The 21,969-nt window shown below is 47.8% G+C and overlaps 1 protein-coding gene and 1 long non-coding RNA gene across 2 annotated transcripts; both read left to right on the forward strand.

Annotated features, from left to right (window-relative positions):
* Nucleotides 1-1,384: 1,384 nt before the first annotated feature.
* Nucleotides 1,385-7,722, forward strand: LOC139055430 (uncharacterized). Its single transcript, XR_011511748.1, has 3 exons — nucleotides 1,385-1,892; nucleotides 3,009-3,101; nucleotides 7,555-7,722. It is a non-coding gene; the product is annotated as an uncharacterized lncRNA (long non-coding RNA).
* Nucleotides 7,723-8,266: 544 nt separating this feature from the next.
* Nucleotides 8,267-18,595, forward strand: LOC139055707 (uncharacterized). Its single transcript, XM_070533242.1, has 2 exons — nucleotides 8,267-9,200; nucleotides 18,419-18,595. Exons 1-2 carry the CDS (start codon nucleotides 8,532-8,534, stop codon nucleotides 18,593-18,595), a joined length of 846 nt encoding a protein of 281 aa, XP_070389343.1. The 5' UTR covers nucleotides 8,267-8,531.
* The last annotated feature ends 3,374 nt before the right edge of the window (nucleotides 18,596-21,969 follow it).

Here is a 21,969-nt window from a genome sequence, read left to right on the forward strand (position 1 = left end):
TTCTGCTGCTGCTGCTGTCACTGGCTTGCCAGCCGCGTCGGTGGGTGGTTTGAGAGCGTGCATAATGAACATGAGAGGGACGCGGGGAAGGCGTGTGCGAGTCCTTTTAGCGAGAACTTCGTGGGCATCGCTACAATGCTCTTTGGACCTCTTTGGCCGTCACAATGCCCACTGAAACACCCTGGCCATCGACACAATGCCCTCTGGAAGACTAATTACGCGTTAGCCCCCTTCTGCCCACCCCCACCCACCGCAAAAGTAGTGCAGAAGGTGCAGCACTTACTTTTTTGTACTCACATGAAACAGCGCAGAGGAGAGACAGTATGGTACTAAGGGGAGACAAGAGAATGCTTAAAGCCAACACCCAGACGAAATGTCATCACAGTTCCCACACTTTGCCAGGAAATTGTTGTTGTCATTCAATAGCCTTTACCACAGCTGCACCCTCGCCGAGCAAAGGGGTTCGGCGATGGTATAGGCACAGCTATTGAATGGGAACAATACTAAATTGCTCTGCTCGTGGTAGTTTGAGGGCGAGCGTAGTTGGGTCGAAAATGACTTGTCTACCGCATGCACAAAATACCTCGATTTTGAGTATATCTTCCTCATTACCCGTCAAACTGCTATTATAAGCAACTGCAGTAAGACAAAGACCGACATCAGATTATGACAACGACAACTCACGGTGCTGTCCACCAGAGGGGAATCGTTGTTATATTTGTTCTTTCTTTTGAGCGGTCATAGGCCCCACTCGCTCATCCGCTCATAAAAACAAAGAAAAAAAACCCCCGAGATCTGGATTCGCTTCGGTTGCACTTACACGACAGCAGGCAAAGAAATACTTTTTGTACTTGGAAACTTAAGGTTTTCGTGTAATTCTGCACATGTGAAATTTCGTGGTGTCGCCTATACGTTTAGAAAGCTATTATGCAAGTACTTTTATATCTGCCGTTAATCCAAGCTATTTAAAATTTGAGTGAACACTCCAGTTCAGAAATATGAGCATTGTGAACTTCTTGAAAATGCCAATTAAAGCTTTTTTTCCCTCTCTGTTTCTCTGTGCATAAAAGAAAAGACAGACTCGCAAGTACCTCTGTATCTTATACAATCAGGAAGGGCCACGTCTCTTTACAAATGAACGTCCAAGCAAACAAACAAAAAAGAAAGCATCGACAAATCAATTCACTTACACGCAGTTACCAGCCCACCTTTGCCCCATTTGATTTGATATCAGCTCATGGTTCTGGAAATAAATTTCCAGTGAAACTACCCGTAAACACAGAAAATGGCTTAGAGGTAGCATAAAATAAATAGCTTTGAAAGTAATACACACACATAGTTTAAAAGAATATTTGTTTTTATGCCTTGAAAACGAAACCGAAATTGAAATAACTTCCCCCGACGGGTGTCGCCGCTATCGCCGCTACGTCATTTCCTGCGTCTCGCGGCGGGCCGCCGGGAGCACATGTGTGTGTTCTCCGTGACATTCTTGAAGTTGTGAGTAATTAGATTGTTTTTTGCTGCGTTTAGGTTGTACCACCTCGTTGTTTTCGTGTACTTTTGTGCTCATCGACGCGAAGTGAGCGTCCGGAGTGAAGGCGACGCGATTATGCGTGAGAAAGAAGAGCACCAGCGGCCTACGACATCGGTGTTTCTTTGTGACAGTGTGTTTACTACGCCTACGACGGCCGTCATTCGTGGCGAAGGAGGAAACATCTTCCATTCGGCCTCAACAGTGATGAAGTGGACGTTTTGTTTTTCGGCGGAATGCATCGTCAACATGGTCCATCCACTACGTAAACGAAACGGCGTGCCCAGAGTACAGATCGTGACAGCGCTCCGCCTTCAAACCGAGGGCCTTTTGCAAGGCGCATGAACTGCTCATATAAAAGGTACGTACGTAGCCACGTTCAGCGTCGCTTTTTTTATGGTGCGTCATTGTGGTAGTAATTTTCGCGTAATTTATTTAAAGGACAGCGCAAGGTGTGTTGGATGCGAGTGTAGTATATGTACTCCAGGCGTAGCCTATGGGCACCGAATGTGAAACAGAAAAAAAAAATGAATGTTTCATTGTTCACGTGTCCTCAACTAGAGTTGTAGAGAATTAAGTACTGCTACGCGTCAGTATTCGGCGCAGGCAGGGAAGTAATACTTTGGTTTGACTAATTGGTTCTTTCTGTTACCAAAGATGGGCGCAGACTAATACCGGTGTCACACGGCCACTTTCGAGCACGATTGAGCGCGTTCTGGATCGAAATTTTCGACCGCGATTGGCTCCCGTCCACCGATTGTGCAACGAGGCCAAACGCGTCCAGAAATTCGATTCCAGTCAGGATCGATCGCGGCCAACAGTGTGCAGTGTGACAACCGTATTAAATGTCGCTTGTGTACTTTCAGTCAATTGTTATTATTTATTTTTTTTTGTCGGAGGTCCCGTGGTAGGTAATGGCGCAGGCAGCTTGCAATGCTTGTGGTTTCATGACTAGAACTAATGCAAAACAAAAGAACCACGACCGTCCCGGCTACGTACTTATCAATCGCTTTAAGTTGTGCTCGTTTGTTATAGAAGCTGTCGTGCTGTTGCGGATGAATGCGTGGTTGCGCTATTTGTTTATAAATTTATCTTTTTGTATAAATAAGCACACCGAGCCTAATCAATTTTTTTCTCGTCCTTGTACTCGTTTCTTGGTTTCACGCAGGCGTGCTTATTATTACTACTATTTGTTTTCTTGTTGTGTGACTGAACCCTGCCTAAGGCGTCCTGTCAGTTGTCAACAGTATTTCTGAAATGAATTGCACTTAGCGTCCTACGGTTATTGTACGCTTCACTACCTTATTTTAATGTCTAGTTATAAAGTGTCTGGTTATTGTAACTATTCTTGGCCTTTATATATGTATTTATTAAGCTGGTAAATGCTTAATTGTATTTGCAGTTTTGAGAGGTTCTTTTATTGAGTCGTCAATCTCGAATGGTATTAATGGTGGGTTGTTTTCTTCTGCCCATGCAGTTGCAGTCAGCATGAAGCAATTGCATGGGAACCGACTGGCTGTCTTGGGCCTACATGTTGCTGAAAAGACAGTGAAGACGTCTGACCCGACAGGTATACTTTTTTCATCACAATTGGCCTACATATTTTTTTCACCGGAGGATGAAGACCTCCCCCAGTGAGCTCCAATTACCCCTGTCTTGCGCTAGCTGATTCGAAGTGAGGCCTGCAAAATTTTTTGACTTCATCATAGTCTACTTCTCTACCGTCCTTGACTACCCTTCTCTTCTCTTGGCATCCATTCTGTAAATGTGCCACCGGTTATCTGCCCTATGCATTACATGGTTGAAGAAGGCACTTGGGCTAGTTGGTGCTCATTGCAGACTTGAGACATCAATAACTAGCGTGAAAAAGACAACATCAAGAAGCACATAAGAAAGAAGTCTAGACTTCAACTGAAATTTTTGCTACACAGAAACATGGAATGCACAGAATGTCGACGGACAGAAACAACACAGGAGCTATCGGAACAAATTTATGAACAGGTTAATTTCACTTACGAACATTCTTGGTAAGAGCCAGAGACGGGTGCTTACACACCTATTCCCCACTTTTTTGATGCAAAGTGGTTCGTATATTTCCCTATGTACCTGCTTCTGGAGCTGCCTGAGCACACGATTGCTTTGAAACTGCTTGGTGCATGAGCACATATGGCAATGATTGGCCATGTGGCCACCAGCCACCAAGGCACTCAAAGCTGCCCTATGTGCCCTCAAGCAAAACAGGTCGGTGTTTAAACGACCGCTTGGGGGAACAAAGATAGGGCATCTGTCATGGCTGGTGGCCATCTGGCCAATCATTGCTGTAAGTGCTCATGCACTGAGCAGTTTCAAAGCACTCATCTGCCCACGCGGCTCTAGAGGCAGGTCGACAAGAAAATATTCGAAGCACTTTGCATCGAAAAGCGGGTGATAAGTGTGTAAGCACCCCTCCCTTGCTCTCGCCAAAAAAGAGTGTTCGTATCTCGAAATGAACCTGCCCATCGATTGGCTCCAATACCTCCTGTGTCAGGCAGGGAAAAGGAAAGATAAATGTTGCTTCCATGCGTTGAGGTCGCATCCCCTGAATCCTATGTTTCTGTGTAGCCAAAATTTCAGTTGAAGCCTAGAGTTCTGTCCTGTGTGCTTCTAGCTGTCGTCCGTTGTCTTTTTCGCGCTAGTTAATGATGTCTCACGTCTGCACTACATGGCCTGACCAGCTCCCTTTTTTTACTCTTTATGTCAGCTAGGATATCAGCTCCTTCATCTACTTTCTGAACCACGTTGCTGTCTTACTGTTTCTGCTGCCATCAGGATAGGAGTGGACATGACAAATGAAACTGAATGTCATTTAGACAGAGGAGCAGTGAGACTTCCTGTGCTTTACCTTTTGCTGTTGTACATAATAGTTGAAATTGCACCAACACATCTTTTCCACCTTGTGATTTTCCCATAGCTGTGGCAAATAAATATATAGGCTTTAAGAAACTAGAAATGCAGTTTGCCTAAGAAAGAGAATACTCTTGCACCTAAAGGTAATGTGTATGATGCTCTGACTCCTTTGATGCATGTGCCTTGAGAGGTGTTGACGTTGTTCTTCATTTCTTTCTCAGTAAGCTTTACTTGATGGGTCCGACTTTGTATAAAGAAATAAGTTCTAAAGAAACCATAATACCTAACAGGCAGAATTGTCGAGGTTGAAAGTCAAGTTTTCTTTCATGACATATTTTTTTCAGGCTGTACTAGTTGATCCATGATGTTCGACAGACAGCGCAGACTTGTACAAGGGACGTCAAAAGTGGCGAGAAATGGAACAAATGCTATCGCCTCTTTCTCCATCCTTTGTCGAGTTCACATTGTCTAACGTCATCGACCAATACCAACTAGCCCGTTTGCGTACCTGTACTAGTTGAGCCATTTATACTATGGTACTCTAAACCAAATGTGATAAATTCAAAATTGGTGCCTTTTCTATCTTTGTACAAATACCTGTTTCATAAAATAGTTTAAAGTGTTATGGTTGATGTCATGTTTCGACACCACCATAACCTCATAAAATATCTTCATGGATGCAAAAGGTGCCTCTTGTGCAAGTTCCGTTCTAGCCTGACACGGAAAACAAACCTGGCAGAAGGTAGAGCACATGCTCTTTTGTAAACAAAACGCATGATTGCATTTCCTTGGCAGTTATTGCAATGTTTTCTGATGTTTATCTGCATGAACATTAATTATCTCAGATGCTAAAGACACATCACTAGACACTGTGAGCAGAAAAAAGTGATTGTGCAGTACTGTTGAAGTCATGCAACATTATGTTTAAGCAAACTGGCAGGGATGCTAGCTGTTAAAAAGAAAAAGCTGACTTCTAGAAAAATTTGCACTCCTAAATGTGGAATTGAAATTCACTATGCTTATAAGCTACAAAAGATTTCCAGGATGATCAGACTAGTTACACTGGCCATTTGCTGATTCAATAAGGTTCACTGAAGCTTGTTTTTAAATTCACACTGTTTTTATGCAGGGCGATGATTTTCAGTCTTGTGGAATTTTTAAATATAGTCCTGTTGCATATAGCATAATTCTAGTCCTTGAGCAGGAATATTCAAACACGCAGATATATCTAGCACAAGAAATCGAAACATATTAAACTAATTAAAAAAATTTATTATCTTTCGAATGAATTACATTATAGCTAATATAACCGAAAAGAAAGGGGCTTAACCAAGAAACCCGATGTTTATTAATCATATCCTAAGAAGCCAGCAAACACTGACACCAAGGACAAGTTAGGGTAAATTACTTGTGATTAACAAATGAAATAAAGAAATGATAAATTAATGGAAATGAAAGCGGATGAAAAAACAGCTTGCTGCAGGTGGGGAACGAACCCACGTCTTTGCATTACGCGTTAGATGCTTTACCAATTGAGCTACTGCGGGCGCCGTTTCCCCATCACTTTCTTGGGTATTTATGCTTCCTAGTAGAACGCTGGGAGTGTTTGCCAGCGCCACCACATATCTGGGGCACATATTGTAATTTACGAATCATAGCCAGTGAGATTACAAGGTGTATCTACTTGGAATTGATTTCCAGAATGGCGTCAGTTTGGAGATATGCACCATCAAACTTGCCAGAAAAATGCACTGTTGTTCCACTTACTTTTTTAACAAAATGTTCTTTTATGCACTGAGGCACAAAAGTGGGTTGTGCACTGATGCACAACCCACTACTTTACCAGTAGTACTGAAAACATTTTGGCTCTTTATCTTTAATGCACTGATGTTTAAGCTATAGAATGTCACTTGCCCCATCTTCCTTCCTCTTCACGTTCCAAAGTAATCGAGCAATGCATGGCATCGAGTGGTGATGTCCGGTTGAAACAGTGGGCTGTAATTGAATTTCTCACTGCGGATGGTTCTGCGCCCTTCAACATTCATTGCCATCTGAAAGCAGTTTACGGGGATGCCTGTGTTGAAATCAGCACTGTGTGTAGGTGGGCAAGTACTGAGAAACATCAAAATCCAGCCGCATCAAATGTCCAGGATCAGCACCGAACTGGACAGCCAACAATGGCTTCTTATGAGGATCATCAACATCAGGCAGACGAGTTGAATCGGGTCAATCGTAAGATCAAGCAACACCAGATTGCAGCAACACTCGCTATTTCCATTGGTTCAGTGAACCACATAATTAAAAACCTCTTGGGTTACAAGAATTGAACTTGTTGGCTATGCTTTGACTTTTTCATGTCAGTCGTCAGTTACCGTGACACCCAACAAACGCAAGTCTTCTTGTAACGCAGGTCTTTAATGACGTGGTTCACTGAGGCAATGGAAATGGCGAGTGTTGCAATCTGGTGTTGCTTGATCCTGCGATTGCACCGAGTCAACTCATCTGCTGATGTTCATGACCCTCATCAGAAGCCATTGTGGGCCATCCATTTCGGTGCTGATCCGGGAGATTTGATGTGGTAGGATTTTGGTCTTTCACAGTCTTTGCCCACCTCTGCACAGTGCTGACGTCAACACAGGCATTCCTGTAAACTGCAGTCAAATGGCCATGAATGTTGATATGCGCACAACCTTCCACAGTCAGAAATTCAATTACAGCCTGTTGTTTGAACTGGACGTCACCACTGGATGCCATGAATTGCTCGATTACTCTGGAACGAGAAGAGATAGGAAGGCGAGGCATGTGACATTCGATAGCTTAAGCATAAGTGCATCAATGATAAAAAGTTCAAAATGTTTGCTGTAATATTGGCAAAGTAGTGGGCTTGGAGGCAATAATTTCTGAATTGCCCTCATATAGTTGTGTAGCCTGTCTCTCCTACATTCATGATGTGGCAGATTAAATGCCTTATTCTTTCGAAATAACGATTTCCTGGAAGTAAGCACTATCTGTGCTTGTTTTCTTTAACCTGCTCTTCATGTGATCTTGAAATATTAAAGTGAATGATGCAGGGAAGCGCTGCTAGTCATGTTTCGTGTACTTTTCCTGACATTAAATTGCAACAAATCATTTTGCAGGTAGAAAAGAAGCAGATGGCTACAGTGATCAATGAAGAAATGGCTTCATCTATGATGGCTCGCCTTAGGACATTGGAATGGAGCTGCAAAAAGGCATCATCATCCTCGCCTGTGTCCTGGAACTTTGGTTTGAATGAGACTGTTCTTCAATGTAGAACGGCCGCAAGACTTGTCACCACAAGGCATAGTGCAAACTCAAAATATTGTACAGGAGGCTAGAATAAATGACCCTCCATGCAGTCACTCTGTATCTGTGATAAATGGGACCATTTCACGCAGAACACTCACAAGTGATAATGTGTTTTCTCTCAAAGTTGCTATGCAGTGCATTTGTAAACACATTACCTATTGTATGCACACCATACATAACATTTCTGTGTGCTAGCCTAACTGTAGACTTAGAAACAAACAATGAAGTGCATATGTACCCGCTTCCACATGCCGTACTTCAAGGGCTATTATATTGCTCATTACACCCGATAGGTGAAGGGGTAATATATTCCTGATCACACCCTTACACCCCATGGGTCGAAGGGTAATATGTTGTTCAAAACACCCTCAAGGGATAGGGTGTTATTGGAATATAAAATAACCATCATAAGGGTGTAATTCCCTATAAAACCCAGCTTTTTCAAGGGTGCTAGGGGGTTAGTTATAGACACCGAAAAAAACCCTTAGGGGTGTAAATTATTTTACAGTGTGTAGGCAGAGAAGCGGCCGGCGAAGATAGCATCTGCCTCAACGTTAAACAGAACGTGGTGGTGCTCAGCACGCCGTCTGAAGACAGAGCCAAACGCTACGGAGCCATTAGCAAGCTGTGCATCGGAGACCGAGAGTTCGAGGCGAATAGCTATCAAGCCGCCCCGGAGAACACTTCCAAGGGCCTCATTAGGAACATTTCCAAGAGCGAGAGCCCGGCAGACATCATCGCTAATCTAGTGACGCAGCGCAACCCCGGAGTGCTGCACGCGAAACGCATGAGCAACACCGACAACATAATCGTTTTGTTCGACGGATTCCACGTACCGAGATACGTATATTACGGACCTATGCTCGTCAGATGCTCCCTCTACAGGAAGCAGATTGACGTGTGCTACGAGTGCGGCAGGCTGGGACACCGCGCCGACGTGTGCCCCAATCCCAACGACAAGATTTGCCGTGGATGCGGACGCAACAATCCGTCGCCTGACTATCAATGCGAGCCGCGGTGTCGACTGTGCGGCAAGGGACACTTCACGGGAGACCGCAGGTGCAAGGCGAGGTACAAGACCCCATACGTAGTCAAGCGTCGCCAACTAGAGCGAAAAAGACAAGAAGAGGAAGAAGCAGCCACAGCGTGCGGCAGCGGTTACAACAGCAGCAGCGACTGTAATGGCAACGACAGCTACTACCTCAATTTTCCAAAGATAGACCGCCATTCAGTCACCGACAACCGAAGAGGACGCTCGACTAGCCGCGGCGGGAAGGGCCGTGCGGGAACATCCCGATCTCGATCCCGCTCTCGCAACCGAGCACAGAGGCCGGGAAGTACGTCGATGACGCGCGGTGGCGGCGGTCTGGGCACCGCAGCTCTGGGCCACATCAACCAACAAAGTCAGCAGCAGCAGCCATGGCAGCAGCAAGTTCACAAGAGCACTGGGCAACAGGTGAGCTGGGCGGCTGTCGCCGCTTCTCCCGGCGGCGGAGGCGCTTCGGCGGGCCGCTCTGGCGGGCCCGCTGTTGGCGGCGGCGGTGGGAACGAGCTCGAGCGAGCGATAGAGCGAGTCCTAAAACAACGTCTAGAGCCATTAGAATTGATAATTGCAGAGCTTAAACGCGAAAATGCGCTCCTTAGAGAGGAGAATATCAAATTGAAAGGCGAGGCTCCACAACCGCAGCAACCATCGCAACGTCAAACGATGATGCCGCCGACCTCAGCGCCTCGATCACCGACTCCATCACGGCCTGAGCCGGCCGGGATGGACACGGACAACGAGGGCAGCTCGAGGGAGACGGCGGATGAACGCGATGATCGACCAGTTACCGCGAAAAGGATCGCACTAGATCCCGCAAGACCCGACAGCAAACAGGGATGCGGCCGTTATGAGAAACTACAGAAACGTGTGGACAATATTGAGAAGAGCCTCGAGGAACGTTTTACAACACAGACGGCTCTTATGAACGAAATGTTCAATACCGCGCTAGCTAAGCTCTCTGACCAAATAACACAAATGTTCGCCGCGCACTTGGTGCGCATAGACGACATAGAAACGAGGCTGTCGCCAGCTGCAGGCAGACCAATCAGAACAATGAGCAAGCCATACGCTAGACAGCAACAACACAATCAGCAGCAGCAAAACACGCTCACAGACGTAGAGACGCAACCGCAGCTGCAACCGCAGCAGCAACCAAGTCGCCTCGATAGTGACGGGTTAAATTAAATACAGGCATCACCATGGCTACACACGCAACGAAGCACACTAACACTGGGAAACAACAATACACAATCTGGCAGTGGAACTGCCGGGGCTACAGGAGGAAGCGGGGGAATCTCCAGCAATTCATACGCAGCCGCGAGACAAAACCAGACGTGATCCTTTTACAGGAGACAAACCATCCGGTTAAACTAGCTGGCTACAAAGCCATAGACGCGACCGCGACGGAGAGCAGGCAAAGAAGGAAACGGGCTACACCCCGCGTGGCGGGCGGCGCTGGGCCGGGGGCGATGGTGCCGCGCCGGCCATCTCCCCCGCCACGCCCGTTGCCGGTCGCCGCCGTGCTCGTTCGGCGTAATGTCACTGTGGCGCAGCGAGAACTTGCCTGCGTAAATATCCCTCACGTGTTCGTAGAATTAATCCCTAAGAGCGGCCGAGGACTATTCGTCCTTAACGTGTATAGTAAACCCACACTGCAGCACAGATTCGGGGACCTACTGCGGGCCGCGCGCGCGGCTTCCGGCGGCGAGCCTCTACTTGTTGCGGGCGACTTTAACGCGCCCCACGGAGCCTGGGGCTACACCCGAGAAACACCCAAGGGCAAACACCTTTGGGAAGACTCGCAAGACCAAAGGCTTGCACTGATCGCGAATCCCGCCGATCCTACACGCAGAGGGAACAGCGTGAGTGCCGATACGTTACCAGACCTTGCGTTTGTTTCAAATGTAACAACAGCGCACTGGCAAAACACGCAGGAAGATTTGGGAAGCGACCATGCGCTGATCGAGATAACGATAGGCACGGGCCCGAGCGGTCGTGGTACTTACCCTGAGGGCAAAGGTCGTAAGCTCAAGCTCGTGAAGTGGGACACGTTCCGCAAGAAACGAAAAGAAGCGGGGCGAGGCGATAAGCCGATTACGGACATAGACGAGTGGACCGAGACGCTCAGAAGGGACGTAGGTGCAGCAACGAGCGAGGTTCCGCCCGAGGCGAACCTCGAAATAATTGACAGCAGGCTCCTACACATGTGGGAAGCAAAGCGAGCCCTCCTAAAGAGATGGAAATGCCAAAGACATAATAAGGCGTTGCGCAAACGCATAGCGCAGTTAGACAGAGACATCGAAGAACACGCACTTCAGGTATGCAGGGCACAATGGGAAGACACGTGCAACGGCCTCGAGAGGCAGATGACCGGGGCGAGCGCTTGGCGCCTTTTTAGACACCTATTAGATCCGGAGGAGACTCGGGCCGCTCAAGGCCACAAGACTCGTAGACTCCTAAGAGATTATAAAGGCGATAACTTCCTTGACGCCATACGTGACCGTTACTTTAAGAAAGCCGAAAGCATCCAGTACGCTGAGTACGACGGCGTCACAAACAAGAAACTGGACGCGGAATTTAGCGAATCGGAAATTCGGTTAGTCCTGGTCGAACTCAACACTCGATCGGCGCCCGGCCCAGACCGGGTTACCAACAAGACTCTCCGAAACCTAGACGACGAGTCAATCTCCCGACTCGCGGCCTACGTCAATGAGTGCTGGCGAGAGGGTTCCCTTCCCGAAGCGTGGAAACGGGCCCGCGTTATCATGATTCCTAAACCTGGCAAGCAAGTTACGCTCGATAATCTAAGACCGATTTCGCTTACGTCTTGCGTCGGCAAAGTCATGGAACACGCAGTTCTCACCCGCGTGACCGACTTTCTCGAAGATCATGACGCGTTCCCGCACACCATGCTAGGATTCCGCCGCAACCTCTCCGCACAGGACGTATTGCTTCAACTTAAACACCAGATCGTAGACGACACTACCAGCTCCACTAAGGCAGTCTCTACGCTCTACCAGTCTCTACGCGGATGACATCACCCTCTGGGTTCCCGGAGGGGGATGTGACGGTCACGTCGAGCGAACGCTACAGGCAGTCTACAGTCTACAGTCTACAGTCTACAGTAGTCTACAGGCAGTCTCTACCAGCTCCACAGTCTCTACGCGGATGACATCACCCTCTGGGTTCCCGGAGGGGGATGTGACGGTCACGTCGAGCGAACGCTACAGGCAGGAGTAGATGCGGTTCAGAATTACTTGCGTGGAACGGGCCTCGAGTGCTCGGCTACCAAGTCCGAACTCTTACTCTACAAACCCACAAGGAGAGGTCGTAAAACCCTGCGCGAACAGGAACGGGAATATTCCAAAATACGCATTACATTGGCAGATGGTACTCCCGTACCGCACGTAGAGAAAATTAGAATCCTAGGGTTACACCTGCAGGCAAACGGCCATAACGGAGAGACGGTGCGAATACTTCGTCGTTCGGTAGATGACACCATCCGACTCTTGCGTCGCATCACGAACAGACGCAATGGTATGCGTGAAGAGTGCGCGATCCGTCTCGTGCAGGCGTACGCGATAAGCCGCATAACGTATGTTGCCCCCTACCTGAGGTGGATCGGGTCCGAAAAAAACAAAGTCGAATGCATGATCCGAAAGGCTTTCAAGAGGGCGGTCGGCGTTCCACTCAACGCGAGCACCGACAAGTTTCTAGAGCTCGGAGTTCATAACTCTCTCAACGAGTTAATCGAGGCGCACGACATTGCGCAATACGAACGATTATCCAGGTCAAAGGCAGGTCGATGCATCCTCGAGTCGCTCAGCATCGCGTACCACACTCAGCATGGAGAAAAGATGGCGGTTCCCGCCTCTGTTCGCGACCGCCTGATCATCCCGCCGCTTCCCAAGAACATGCACCCGACGCACCACGCCGGGAGACGCAACAAACGAGCAAGCGACCTTGAGAAGAAGTTTGGTAACAGCAACGAGGCGGTGTACGTAGACGCGGCGCGATATGGAGGAGGGAGAAGCGCGCACGCGATAGCGGTTGTAGACCGCTCGGGTAGGTGCCTCGCGAGCGCCACGGTGACCACGGGACACACGGAAGCGGCCGAAGAAGCCGCGATAGCCCTAGCGCTCGTCGCGGTGCCGAACGCTGCGATCGTGATCAGCGACTCGCAGGCGGCAATCCGCGGCTTCGCGCGCGGTCGTGTCTCGCGGGAAGCGGCCCGCATACTCCGAATTTCTGACGACGGGGACTCGTCTTCGCCCTCGCAACCCCAAAATTCTACGGTCTTCCTCCTCTGGACCCCGGCACACACCGATGTTCCGCTAGCGGGAAACGAGGCGGCCCACGCCACGGCTCGAGGTCTCACACGCCGAGCCGCCGCTGATTATGTGGCCGCCTCCGCCCCCGAGAGCGGGGCATCGGATCTGCCGGATCGGGACACTACAACAGAAACACAGCAACAAGAAACACACTGGGCGTGGGGCGATCGCCTAACCACGTTCAGAGACCTCACCCAACACTACAGACTCGAAAGACGCAAATTCCCGCCACCACACGATAAACTGAACAGGAACGAGGCCGTGACGTTACGCTTGCTCCAGACACACACCTACCCTAGCCCCGCTATCTTACACCACTGCTATCCGCGTTTGTACCCAACAGACGCGTGTAAAACATGCGGACGCAGAGCAACGCTGCGACACATGCTCTGGGAGTGTACCGGCAACAACGGTAATCAAAGCAGCTCCGTTGGCGACGCGTCCATAATCGCGGCTGTTGCCAGAGTAGAAGGCTCGAGCTCCGTTCTTCCCGACGCCGCCCCGGATGCGGGAGCCGCCGGGGACCTTCTCCGTAGGCGTCGCCGCCGCTGGGAGACGGCTATCAGAAGTTCAGAGCTCGCAGACCAGCTCTGGGCCGTCCGGCAAGCCGAAGATGCCGCTCGAGTCCAAGAACTTCGAGCCGTCACCTGAGGCCACCACATCAAGAACTGCCGGACTATTCTTTACTAAAGTTTCTTCTTCTTCTTCTTCTTCGTAACTTAGGCATACACAGCTAGGAAATGGGAGTTGGAGCAGGAAGTCGGGGATTGCATGAGCCACGCTGCGCCCTAGTTAATTTCATGATACGCTTGCGTAAATTGGTATGTTTTTGCTATATCTCGTAACTCTTACAGTTCTTGCGAGTTTACCCACTAGTTCAGCGCGCACACTGGGCAATGGAATCCTTTTCATTCAGGTTATGTCACCATACCTCAAAGCTTTCAAAGGTGACGGGTCAGCTAGCTGACGTGAAAGAGAGAGGACAAAAAAAACTATTCAAACGGAGAGAGAGCGAGAGACGATGGCGACACAGAGCTCTTGAAACTCGCGTGATCAACTTCACAGCGACGCCGCCCCAAGACGCGGACTCTGCCAAGAGACGGTCGAGATGGGAGCGAGGAGACGGGAAGATGAAGCAAGCGCACATAACCGAAGAATAGAAGTTCATTAAAATTACTCGAGGTGGGCAGTTGGGCCGTTGCTTCTTCTTTTTTTTCTGTTTTGTTTCCACTAGACTCTGTCGCCAGACCACGCGCGGCCGGGACGACGGTGGGTTCTGGTGAGCGAGGAGGAAAGCGAAACTATAGGAGTCCACCTCCTCCTCCTCTTTCCCCCACTGCGACGCGCCGCAAGAAAAGAACAAGAAAAACCTTGGGAAAGAATAGCAGAGAACGGAGTGCTATAAAAACAAAAAGAAAGTGGCAAAGCAAGACAGATTCTCTACCCCCGCGGGCACACCACGTATGCGCACACACGTCGGACTTCCTCTGCGCGCCGCGCACGGGCGCCCCCAGCTATATAGCATAGAGAGCCGCAGTTATCGCAGAGGCAGGGGGAGAGAGACACACTTCGGGCTTCGAGCCGACGGGTTCGCCGCGGTTGTGCTTCAGTCACTCGGGCCAGAGCTTCGGTGTCGTTCGGGAAGAAAGAAAAAAATAAAATAATAGTAAGCGCGTAAAGAAAAAAAAGAAAAATAAAAGCTCACACAATAACGTATCGAGATATTCGGACGCTTCTTCCCTTCTATCTTCTCCGACTTAATTACGAAGCAGCGAAGCGCGGACCCATCCCTCTCATTTTTTTCTTCTCCTCCCTCGTTGAGCTTTTTATTTATGTGGTTTCTTTTCGTTTCTAGCCTTTTCGCTCCCGCTAATTTTGTTTCACTTGGCGTTTGCTTGTTTAGTCTCAAAAATTATGTGGCCGCTTCTTTCACGTCTGTTTTGTTTAACGACTTAGATCCACTTTTGGTCCCCGTGCGCAGTTTCTTCGTCGTCTTGTCCGGATTCTCGTTCCATCTCCTGGGCGAGGTTCGGTCGATTCTTAGGCGGCAGAGAAGTCCTCTTGAGGACTCTGCGTTGTGGAAGCGTGGAAAGAAAATCTAAGTACACGTGTTGCATTCGTGCGTACACGTTGCGGTGTCTGACTGAATGGAACGAGCGCGCCGTGATTACCTTGACGTAAATAAATCGAAAAGGTTAGGCTGCAATAGCTGGAGGGAAACCGAACCAAAACTAACAAGAAATTATAAAGATCCCCAGTACTGTGCGAACCAATGTTACGTGAAGCATCTGTAGTTATGGAACATAAGTTATACATGTTTCAACTTGCAACATTTCACTGCGACACCAGCTAAGTCGTCATTCTAACATGGTCATGTCTTCTACATACCGCCGTCGACGTGGTGTAGTTCTGTCGTTGTCGTCGTCCCACACAAGTTCGCATCACACACCCAATTACTCTCCTGCCACGGAAACGGTGATGTTGCGCCATCTGGCCGCATCCTACTTAACCCGAAACGAGGCTAGATAGCAGGATAGCTGCACACAAAGCTGGCGTAAGGGAAACTGGTGAACATTGGTCAGAATTAATACGATGATCGGCGATAAACGCACCACTCGGCGTTCATAATCGACACATCGAACACTCGTACACAGTTTGGTTGGAAATTGTACTTTTTTTTACTTATTTGCGCCCTTTCCTAAGAGCCGCTCGTCCTTGTATGTTGCTACCCGTTCATCACTTCGCTACGTGTACTGCAAAGGCGGAATTTCTCTGCTTAGGACTTTCCACAACCTGCGTCCTCCACGCGACCCTATCCTGCATGTCGCTGTGTCGTGTTTAGCTTTAACGGAGCTGTGACAAAGGAAAATTATGGCTCTCCTTTTATCGAGAGTAGATGTAAGCATGAAATGGCTACCGAGAACGCAGACTGGTTGGAGATGATGCCAGTCACAATCTTAAAATGGGTATAGTGCACGTTCGCAACGGCACACCCGGCCACACCACACCCCACATACCTGTTTTGAACTGAACCTCACTGCAAGTGTCGCTACCGGTAGCACACTTTCAAGTTCAACGAATGGCCACAAAGGGCGAAAAAATCGACAGCGCGGCGCTAGTAATAAAACAGGCATAGCACAACCATTTGAAGGCTGCCTGCGTGAGCCGAATGTCTTCCTCTAGAGGCGCCATAATAAGCCCAATTTTAACTTACGAACTTTCTCCCACACTTATCGAAGCTTTTTTATTACATTACAAGGAATGCAAAATTATCATTACTAACTAGATATTGTACTCTTTATTAGTAACTGACACACTGTTTGACAGCGCCATTCCCTTGGAGTGCCCCTTCTGCGTACATGTTCGTGCTGTATATTCAAACATGCCGCTACTTTTTTGTCAAATAACGTAATGGCACACATCTGACGTCCTGACTGCTATGGTCCTGCGAGCGTCTTTTCTCCTTTTTAAACACAGGCCCTCTCTTTACATGCCATTATGAGTGTATTCTCTCACTACAGGTTCTTCGGGGGACCTTTTTTGTAGTTTCCATGCCTTACTTTCATTTGTATAATCAAACTGTGTCCCACGCCTGACCCCTCTCTCGTCGGTAAAGTAGGTAGCCCTTGGCTCCCTGTCCACGTCAAAGCGGACATGCTCATCAAGAACGACGTCTAAGCGCAGTCCGCTTGTATGCGTAGGCGCTATCCGGAGCCGAAGCCACGCGACGAACCAAGGTACTTTAGCACCACTGCGTGATGCACGCTATTTGGATGCTGAAGTCTCCTCTTATAACAACGCGCGCTTCGGTGACTTTAAAACAGTCATGCTCTTCGTTTATAGCTTAGTGTGTGGGGCAGGCCGGGGCCCGTGGTTCGAGAAAACCTAACTGTGACGCAGTAAATTTCGGAGGCAATGTTATTGTCTGATACTGTTCTGAAGGCATAGAAATAGCTAATATTTTGTTGTTTGTTCTCCTGGATGACGCTGGGAAATGACAAGCTTGGCGCATTTCGAACATCCGTGGCTGGTCGTTTCCTAGAATATGGAATCCGATAACGAAAAGCAGAGATATCGTGGCCCGTTTGTATGACTGCTTTATGATTAGGTTACAATCAGCCAAAATGTAATTTGATGTTTGCGATGCAGTAAGACATATATCATGCCGCAAGATATCTGTGCGGGACTGTCGTTGCACGGCTAGCGTCTACGGACGCACGTTTCTAAGTTTTGGCTCTTGATGGGGCCGAAGACTCTGATCCATGCTTGTCTGTCGCTACAAAGAAGCGTCTTCGATTTCTCTGTTGTTTGCCCTGGAATTCCCTGTAACGTAGCTATTGCAGTCACCATCCTCAGAATACACCTTTCGTGCCTAACTTAGAGTCCCGAGCATCATAGGGCTTTAACCGAAATAACACTACACATACCAGATATATGCGCATGAATAATGTAAGGTATCAAATTACTAGTGAAACATAAATTGCGACAGAATTTTTCCCTTGTTATCATTAGCGCAGGTCTAAATATTACGCAGCATAGTGAGAGAGAGATGAAAGGCACGGATGTTAACCGCAGGTGAGTTTGCGGTTCACTACGCTGCACTGCATTAGAGGATACAGGCGTTGTAAAGACGACAAAGAGCGAGATAAGAAAAAAGGAACAAGAAAGAGAGAAGGAAAGAAGGAAAGGAAAGGAAAAACAGGTAACAGGGAAGGCGTTCCAATAACAGGCGTTCACACAGGCCGGTCGATCTCCAGATGCGCAGTAAGGCTTGCACGCCTTTCTAATGCGACATTCTTTCTTTCGAAAATATTCTTTCTCCCGACAGAGGCTGGCCGTCCGACTGGTTCAGCACGACGGAAAGCGATTATATCTGCACACTATACTGCGGGCACTGGCAAAGAACATAACGAATGGTTTCCGCATCACCGCAATCGCCACATGCTGCGGTGTCGGCCATCCCTATGCAGAGCGCGTAGGCATTGGTAAACCTGACGCCCAGCCGTAGTCTACACAAAAGGGTCGCGTCTCTTCGGGGAAGTCTTGCTGGAAGTCGGAGGCTTAAGGTTGGATTTAGGGTGTATAAACGGGCGTTCATAAAATGGGGTTTATTCCACTCTGATGTAGTGCATTGGCGTGAAAGTAGGCGAAGCATCCTTGCAACATCTGTCCTAGACAGCAGGATCGATAGCCGGTTGTCTTCTATATTAGATGAACGAGTAGTTCGATAGGCACGTTCATTGGGCAGTTGTCGGCACTTCCTGAGCCAGCACTAAACGATTCATTTTGTTACTGCAGGTGCGTCAATACGTCATGGCATTTTCAAGTGGTGCTACGGACGACGAATATTCTTCGGCACGAGACGGTTCGTGGGTGTGGCAGCTCTGCTGTAAATACGGGGAACGGTTCTTCATGACTTTGGTTCGCAGCGCGACGTGGGGCTCTGATTTGCGTACACCGTCATCGACGCTTTAAAAGGGCGTCGCTTTCAAGCAGCAAGTGCAGTTGGTCGCGCGTCAAGAGCCGGCACTAAACGATTCATTTTCCTGCTGCAGGTGAGCTGGTTTCGCTATCGCCGCAATTCTGTGCCTCTCTTGTGCCGCCGACTGCAAAACTGCCCGTTGTTTTGAGCGACTGTTTGTATGCATTTTTGGACGCTTGTGTGATGGAGGAAAAGAAGTGTGCTCAGTGTGGGGATGGTTTCTGATGAGGACCGATATATGCACTGCTCCAGCTGTGCATCGTTATATCACACCGGACAAGAGTGCTCGGGTGTGGCTGAAGGTACTTTTTCGGCCATGGGCGCGAAAATAAGAGAAAATTGGCAATGCAAAACATGCAGATCAGTGGATGCCCCAAGGTAGTTCAAGTCAGTTAACAGCTATTGTGGAAAAGCTATCGTTGCTGGATTCCATTCGAGAGCAAATCGAGTCTCTTTCCTTGATTCCCTCTAAGATAGACGAGTTGCTGTACCAGAAGTCTGAGATCGTAGCAGTGAATACAGAAAATGCAAGAAATGCACGACTCGGTTGAATTCCTGTCAAATAGATATGACTGCTTGCTGCAACAATCACCAACTCGTGACAAAGATGTGTCTACATTGTCGTCGAGAGTGGCGATACTTGAGGATCAGGTCGCTTCACAAGCAGTTACCATTCAAAGCCTTCGAAGTGAAGTAAATGCCTCTGAGCAGAATAGCAGGTCCTCGAATATAAAAATTCATGGCTTATCGCAAAGCCCCAGCGAAAACTTGACTGCTACTCGGACTGACCGCTCAGATGGGCACTGACTCATTCCTTCCAGGCCACATTGTAGCCGCACATTGTTTGCCTAGGCAGGGCAAGAAACCAGCGCCAATGTCGGTGCGCTTTCTACCGGCAGACATAACGGACAGCTGGCTTGCATGCTCTGGCGCAGGAAACTGAGCCCTCGATTTTCTTTGTAAAAAACTTGACAAAATACAACAGAGAATTGCTCTCGGCGACGAACTCTAAGGCTAAGGAAGTGAATTTCAAATTCGTGTGGGTGAAACAAGACAAATGTTATGCTCGGGAGAGGTAGGCTGATATAATGGGTCCTTCTGATTTGACTCAGCTAGCCTGACCGCTTCTTTTTTTAATTTTCATTTTTTTTCCTTTTCTGTTGCAGTTTTGTTTTTGTTTCATGGCTGTATGAGAACAATTCCGTGATTTTCCTTCTCTCTCTGACTTCTTTTCAAAGGTTAGCGGAAGCGCTTTCACTGTTTTTCATATTAACGTGAGCAGTATTCGCAAGCACTGCAATGAATTTTGTTTCCAAATTAGAGCTGTGAAGGACAAAGCTGATGTTTTCGTATTAACTGAAACAAACATTGGGCAAGAGCATATTGGTCTGTTTTCCCTCCAAGGTTACCACAATCATTTTTTTTACGCGAAAAGATGGTCGTAGCAGTGGAATTGCTGTTTTCACCAATGAATTCCGGATTTCGAGTCCTCTGAGCATAGCCTTTACAACTGCTGATTCGGTAGCACTTCGCATTCACACACATTATCTTTCCATCACTTTCCTCGCTATCTATAAGCCTCCAAACCAAAGCATTAGAAAGTTTGCGGACGAGTTGCGTCTACTTAATTTTCCATCTGGTCAAGTAAGCATAATAGGTGACATTAAGATTGACGTGCTGAAGAAAGAACAGCACATAGTAGCTGAATACTTGAACATGCTTGCTGACTTTGGGATAGAAGCCTTTATCAACCTTCCAACAAGTGTAGAAGTTTTGGGCGCATCAGTCGTGTCCTCATGTCAAGATCACGTGAATCTTCGTACCGAAAACGACCAGTTCCGTTTATTGTTGAGCAAGAGCTGTCCGATCACTTCTTTGTGGGATGTACTTTTTTATCATGACAGCATATTACCGTCCAGAAACTGATGTCAGCAATAGAGTTTGTTGATAACAAAAAACTTGACTCCTTGCTACAGCATTACGATTGGCTATCTTTCCTTGCGGAAGTTCCTGCAAGTAAACTGCACGAATCTTTCAGTGCTGTCTACGAACAAATAGTGCACATATGTAAAAGGGTGGTCGTTATAAAACAACGAAAACCGGGTTGCCCATGAATAAATAGAAATGCTTTATCCGTGATAGCAGAAAAAGAATAAGCTTGGGTGCGTTATTGTCGTTCCCCTAAAGATAAGTTTGTTCGTGCAGCTTATATGATGGCTAAGATAATGTAACTGCCGTGCATAGAGCTGAAAGACGAAACCAGTGCCAAAATAAATTTTGTATGCAGAATCACGAGGTGCACAATTGTTTATATCAGTAGACATGCTGCAATATTTCGGTTCTTCCTTTACATTTGTACCCGCCGTGGTTGCTCAGTGGCTATGATGTTAGGCTGCTGAGCACGAGTTCGCGAGATCGAAACCCGGCCACGGCGGCCGCATTTCGATGGGGGCGAAATGCGAAAACACCCGTGTACTTAGATTTAGGTGCACGTTAAAGAACCCCAGTTGGCCGAAATTTTCGGAGTCCTTCACTACGGCGTGCCTCATAATCAGAAAGTGGTTTTGGCACTTAAAGCCCCATAATTTAATTTCTTTTTTACATTTGTACAGGGTTAAAATGTGAGCGGTGAATAACATTCATGACCTGTGTTGTTTCAGTTTATGCTCTGCAGGTCACAGATTACACATGACCTCACATTGCATCCATTTTTCAGAGATGTTCAGCGACCATATCGGATTTGGCATTGTTTCCTATAATGGATACCTCATTGGTGATTACATATTTCATGATTAGGATCGTGGGGGTAATAAGACTGCCGGTGAGTAAGTTTGAATGTGTAACAGCCGCTACTTCCTGCATAGAAAGAGGTCAGAGGAAAGTGGTTGAAGTATCCCAAGAATGCCAACTGTATCCCTATATTGCCTGCTCTGCTAGGTTCAGCGTCACTGCAACAGAATGTCATGTGGGCCTTCCACTGTTCTGTGTATTAGGCTAGAAAATTACAAATATGTGGCACTACTAAGCCACGATTTTTTACTGTATTGCAGCCAAGAAGCCTGCGCCAAGGCTGTCATTGGTGTAAATCTCCTTCTGGAAGTACAGAGTAAGCAAATCACTGCGTCAAAGAAGAGGGCGGCAATACCATCCATGTAGCCACCTGTCACTCCCTACCGAAAATGCAGTGCAGCGTTTCGAGAAAAGTGCTTTCAAACAGTGCAGCGTTTCGAGAACAGCCTCTCGGAATGCTACCCCATCCTGCAAATGCTACCCTACATGGGGCAACTGGCACAACAGCATGTACCTGAGCCATCTGCACAGTTAATTGGGGATGAGGAAGGCTTGTGGAGCGACAGAGTGCAAGAGC

The sequence above is a fragment of the Dermacentor albipictus genome, chromosome 2 (genome assembly GCF_038994185.2).
Source record: "Dermacentor albipictus isolate Rhodes 1998 colony chromosome 2, USDA_Dalb.pri_finalv2, whole genome shotgun sequence".
Classification (NCBI taxonomy): Eukaryota; Metazoa; Arthropoda; class Arachnida; order Ixodida; family Ixodidae; genus Dermacentor; species Dermacentor albipictus.

Coding starts and splice junctions, on each gene's coding strand:
- LOC139055707 (XM_070533242.1), top strand. CDS start 8,532: ATGAGCAACACCGACAACATAATCGTTTTGTTCGACGGATTCCACGTA. Junction 9,201..18,418: donor ACAAGAGCACTGGGCAACAG/GTGAGCTGGGCG, acceptor TTGTTACTGCAG/GTGCGTCAATACGTCATGGC.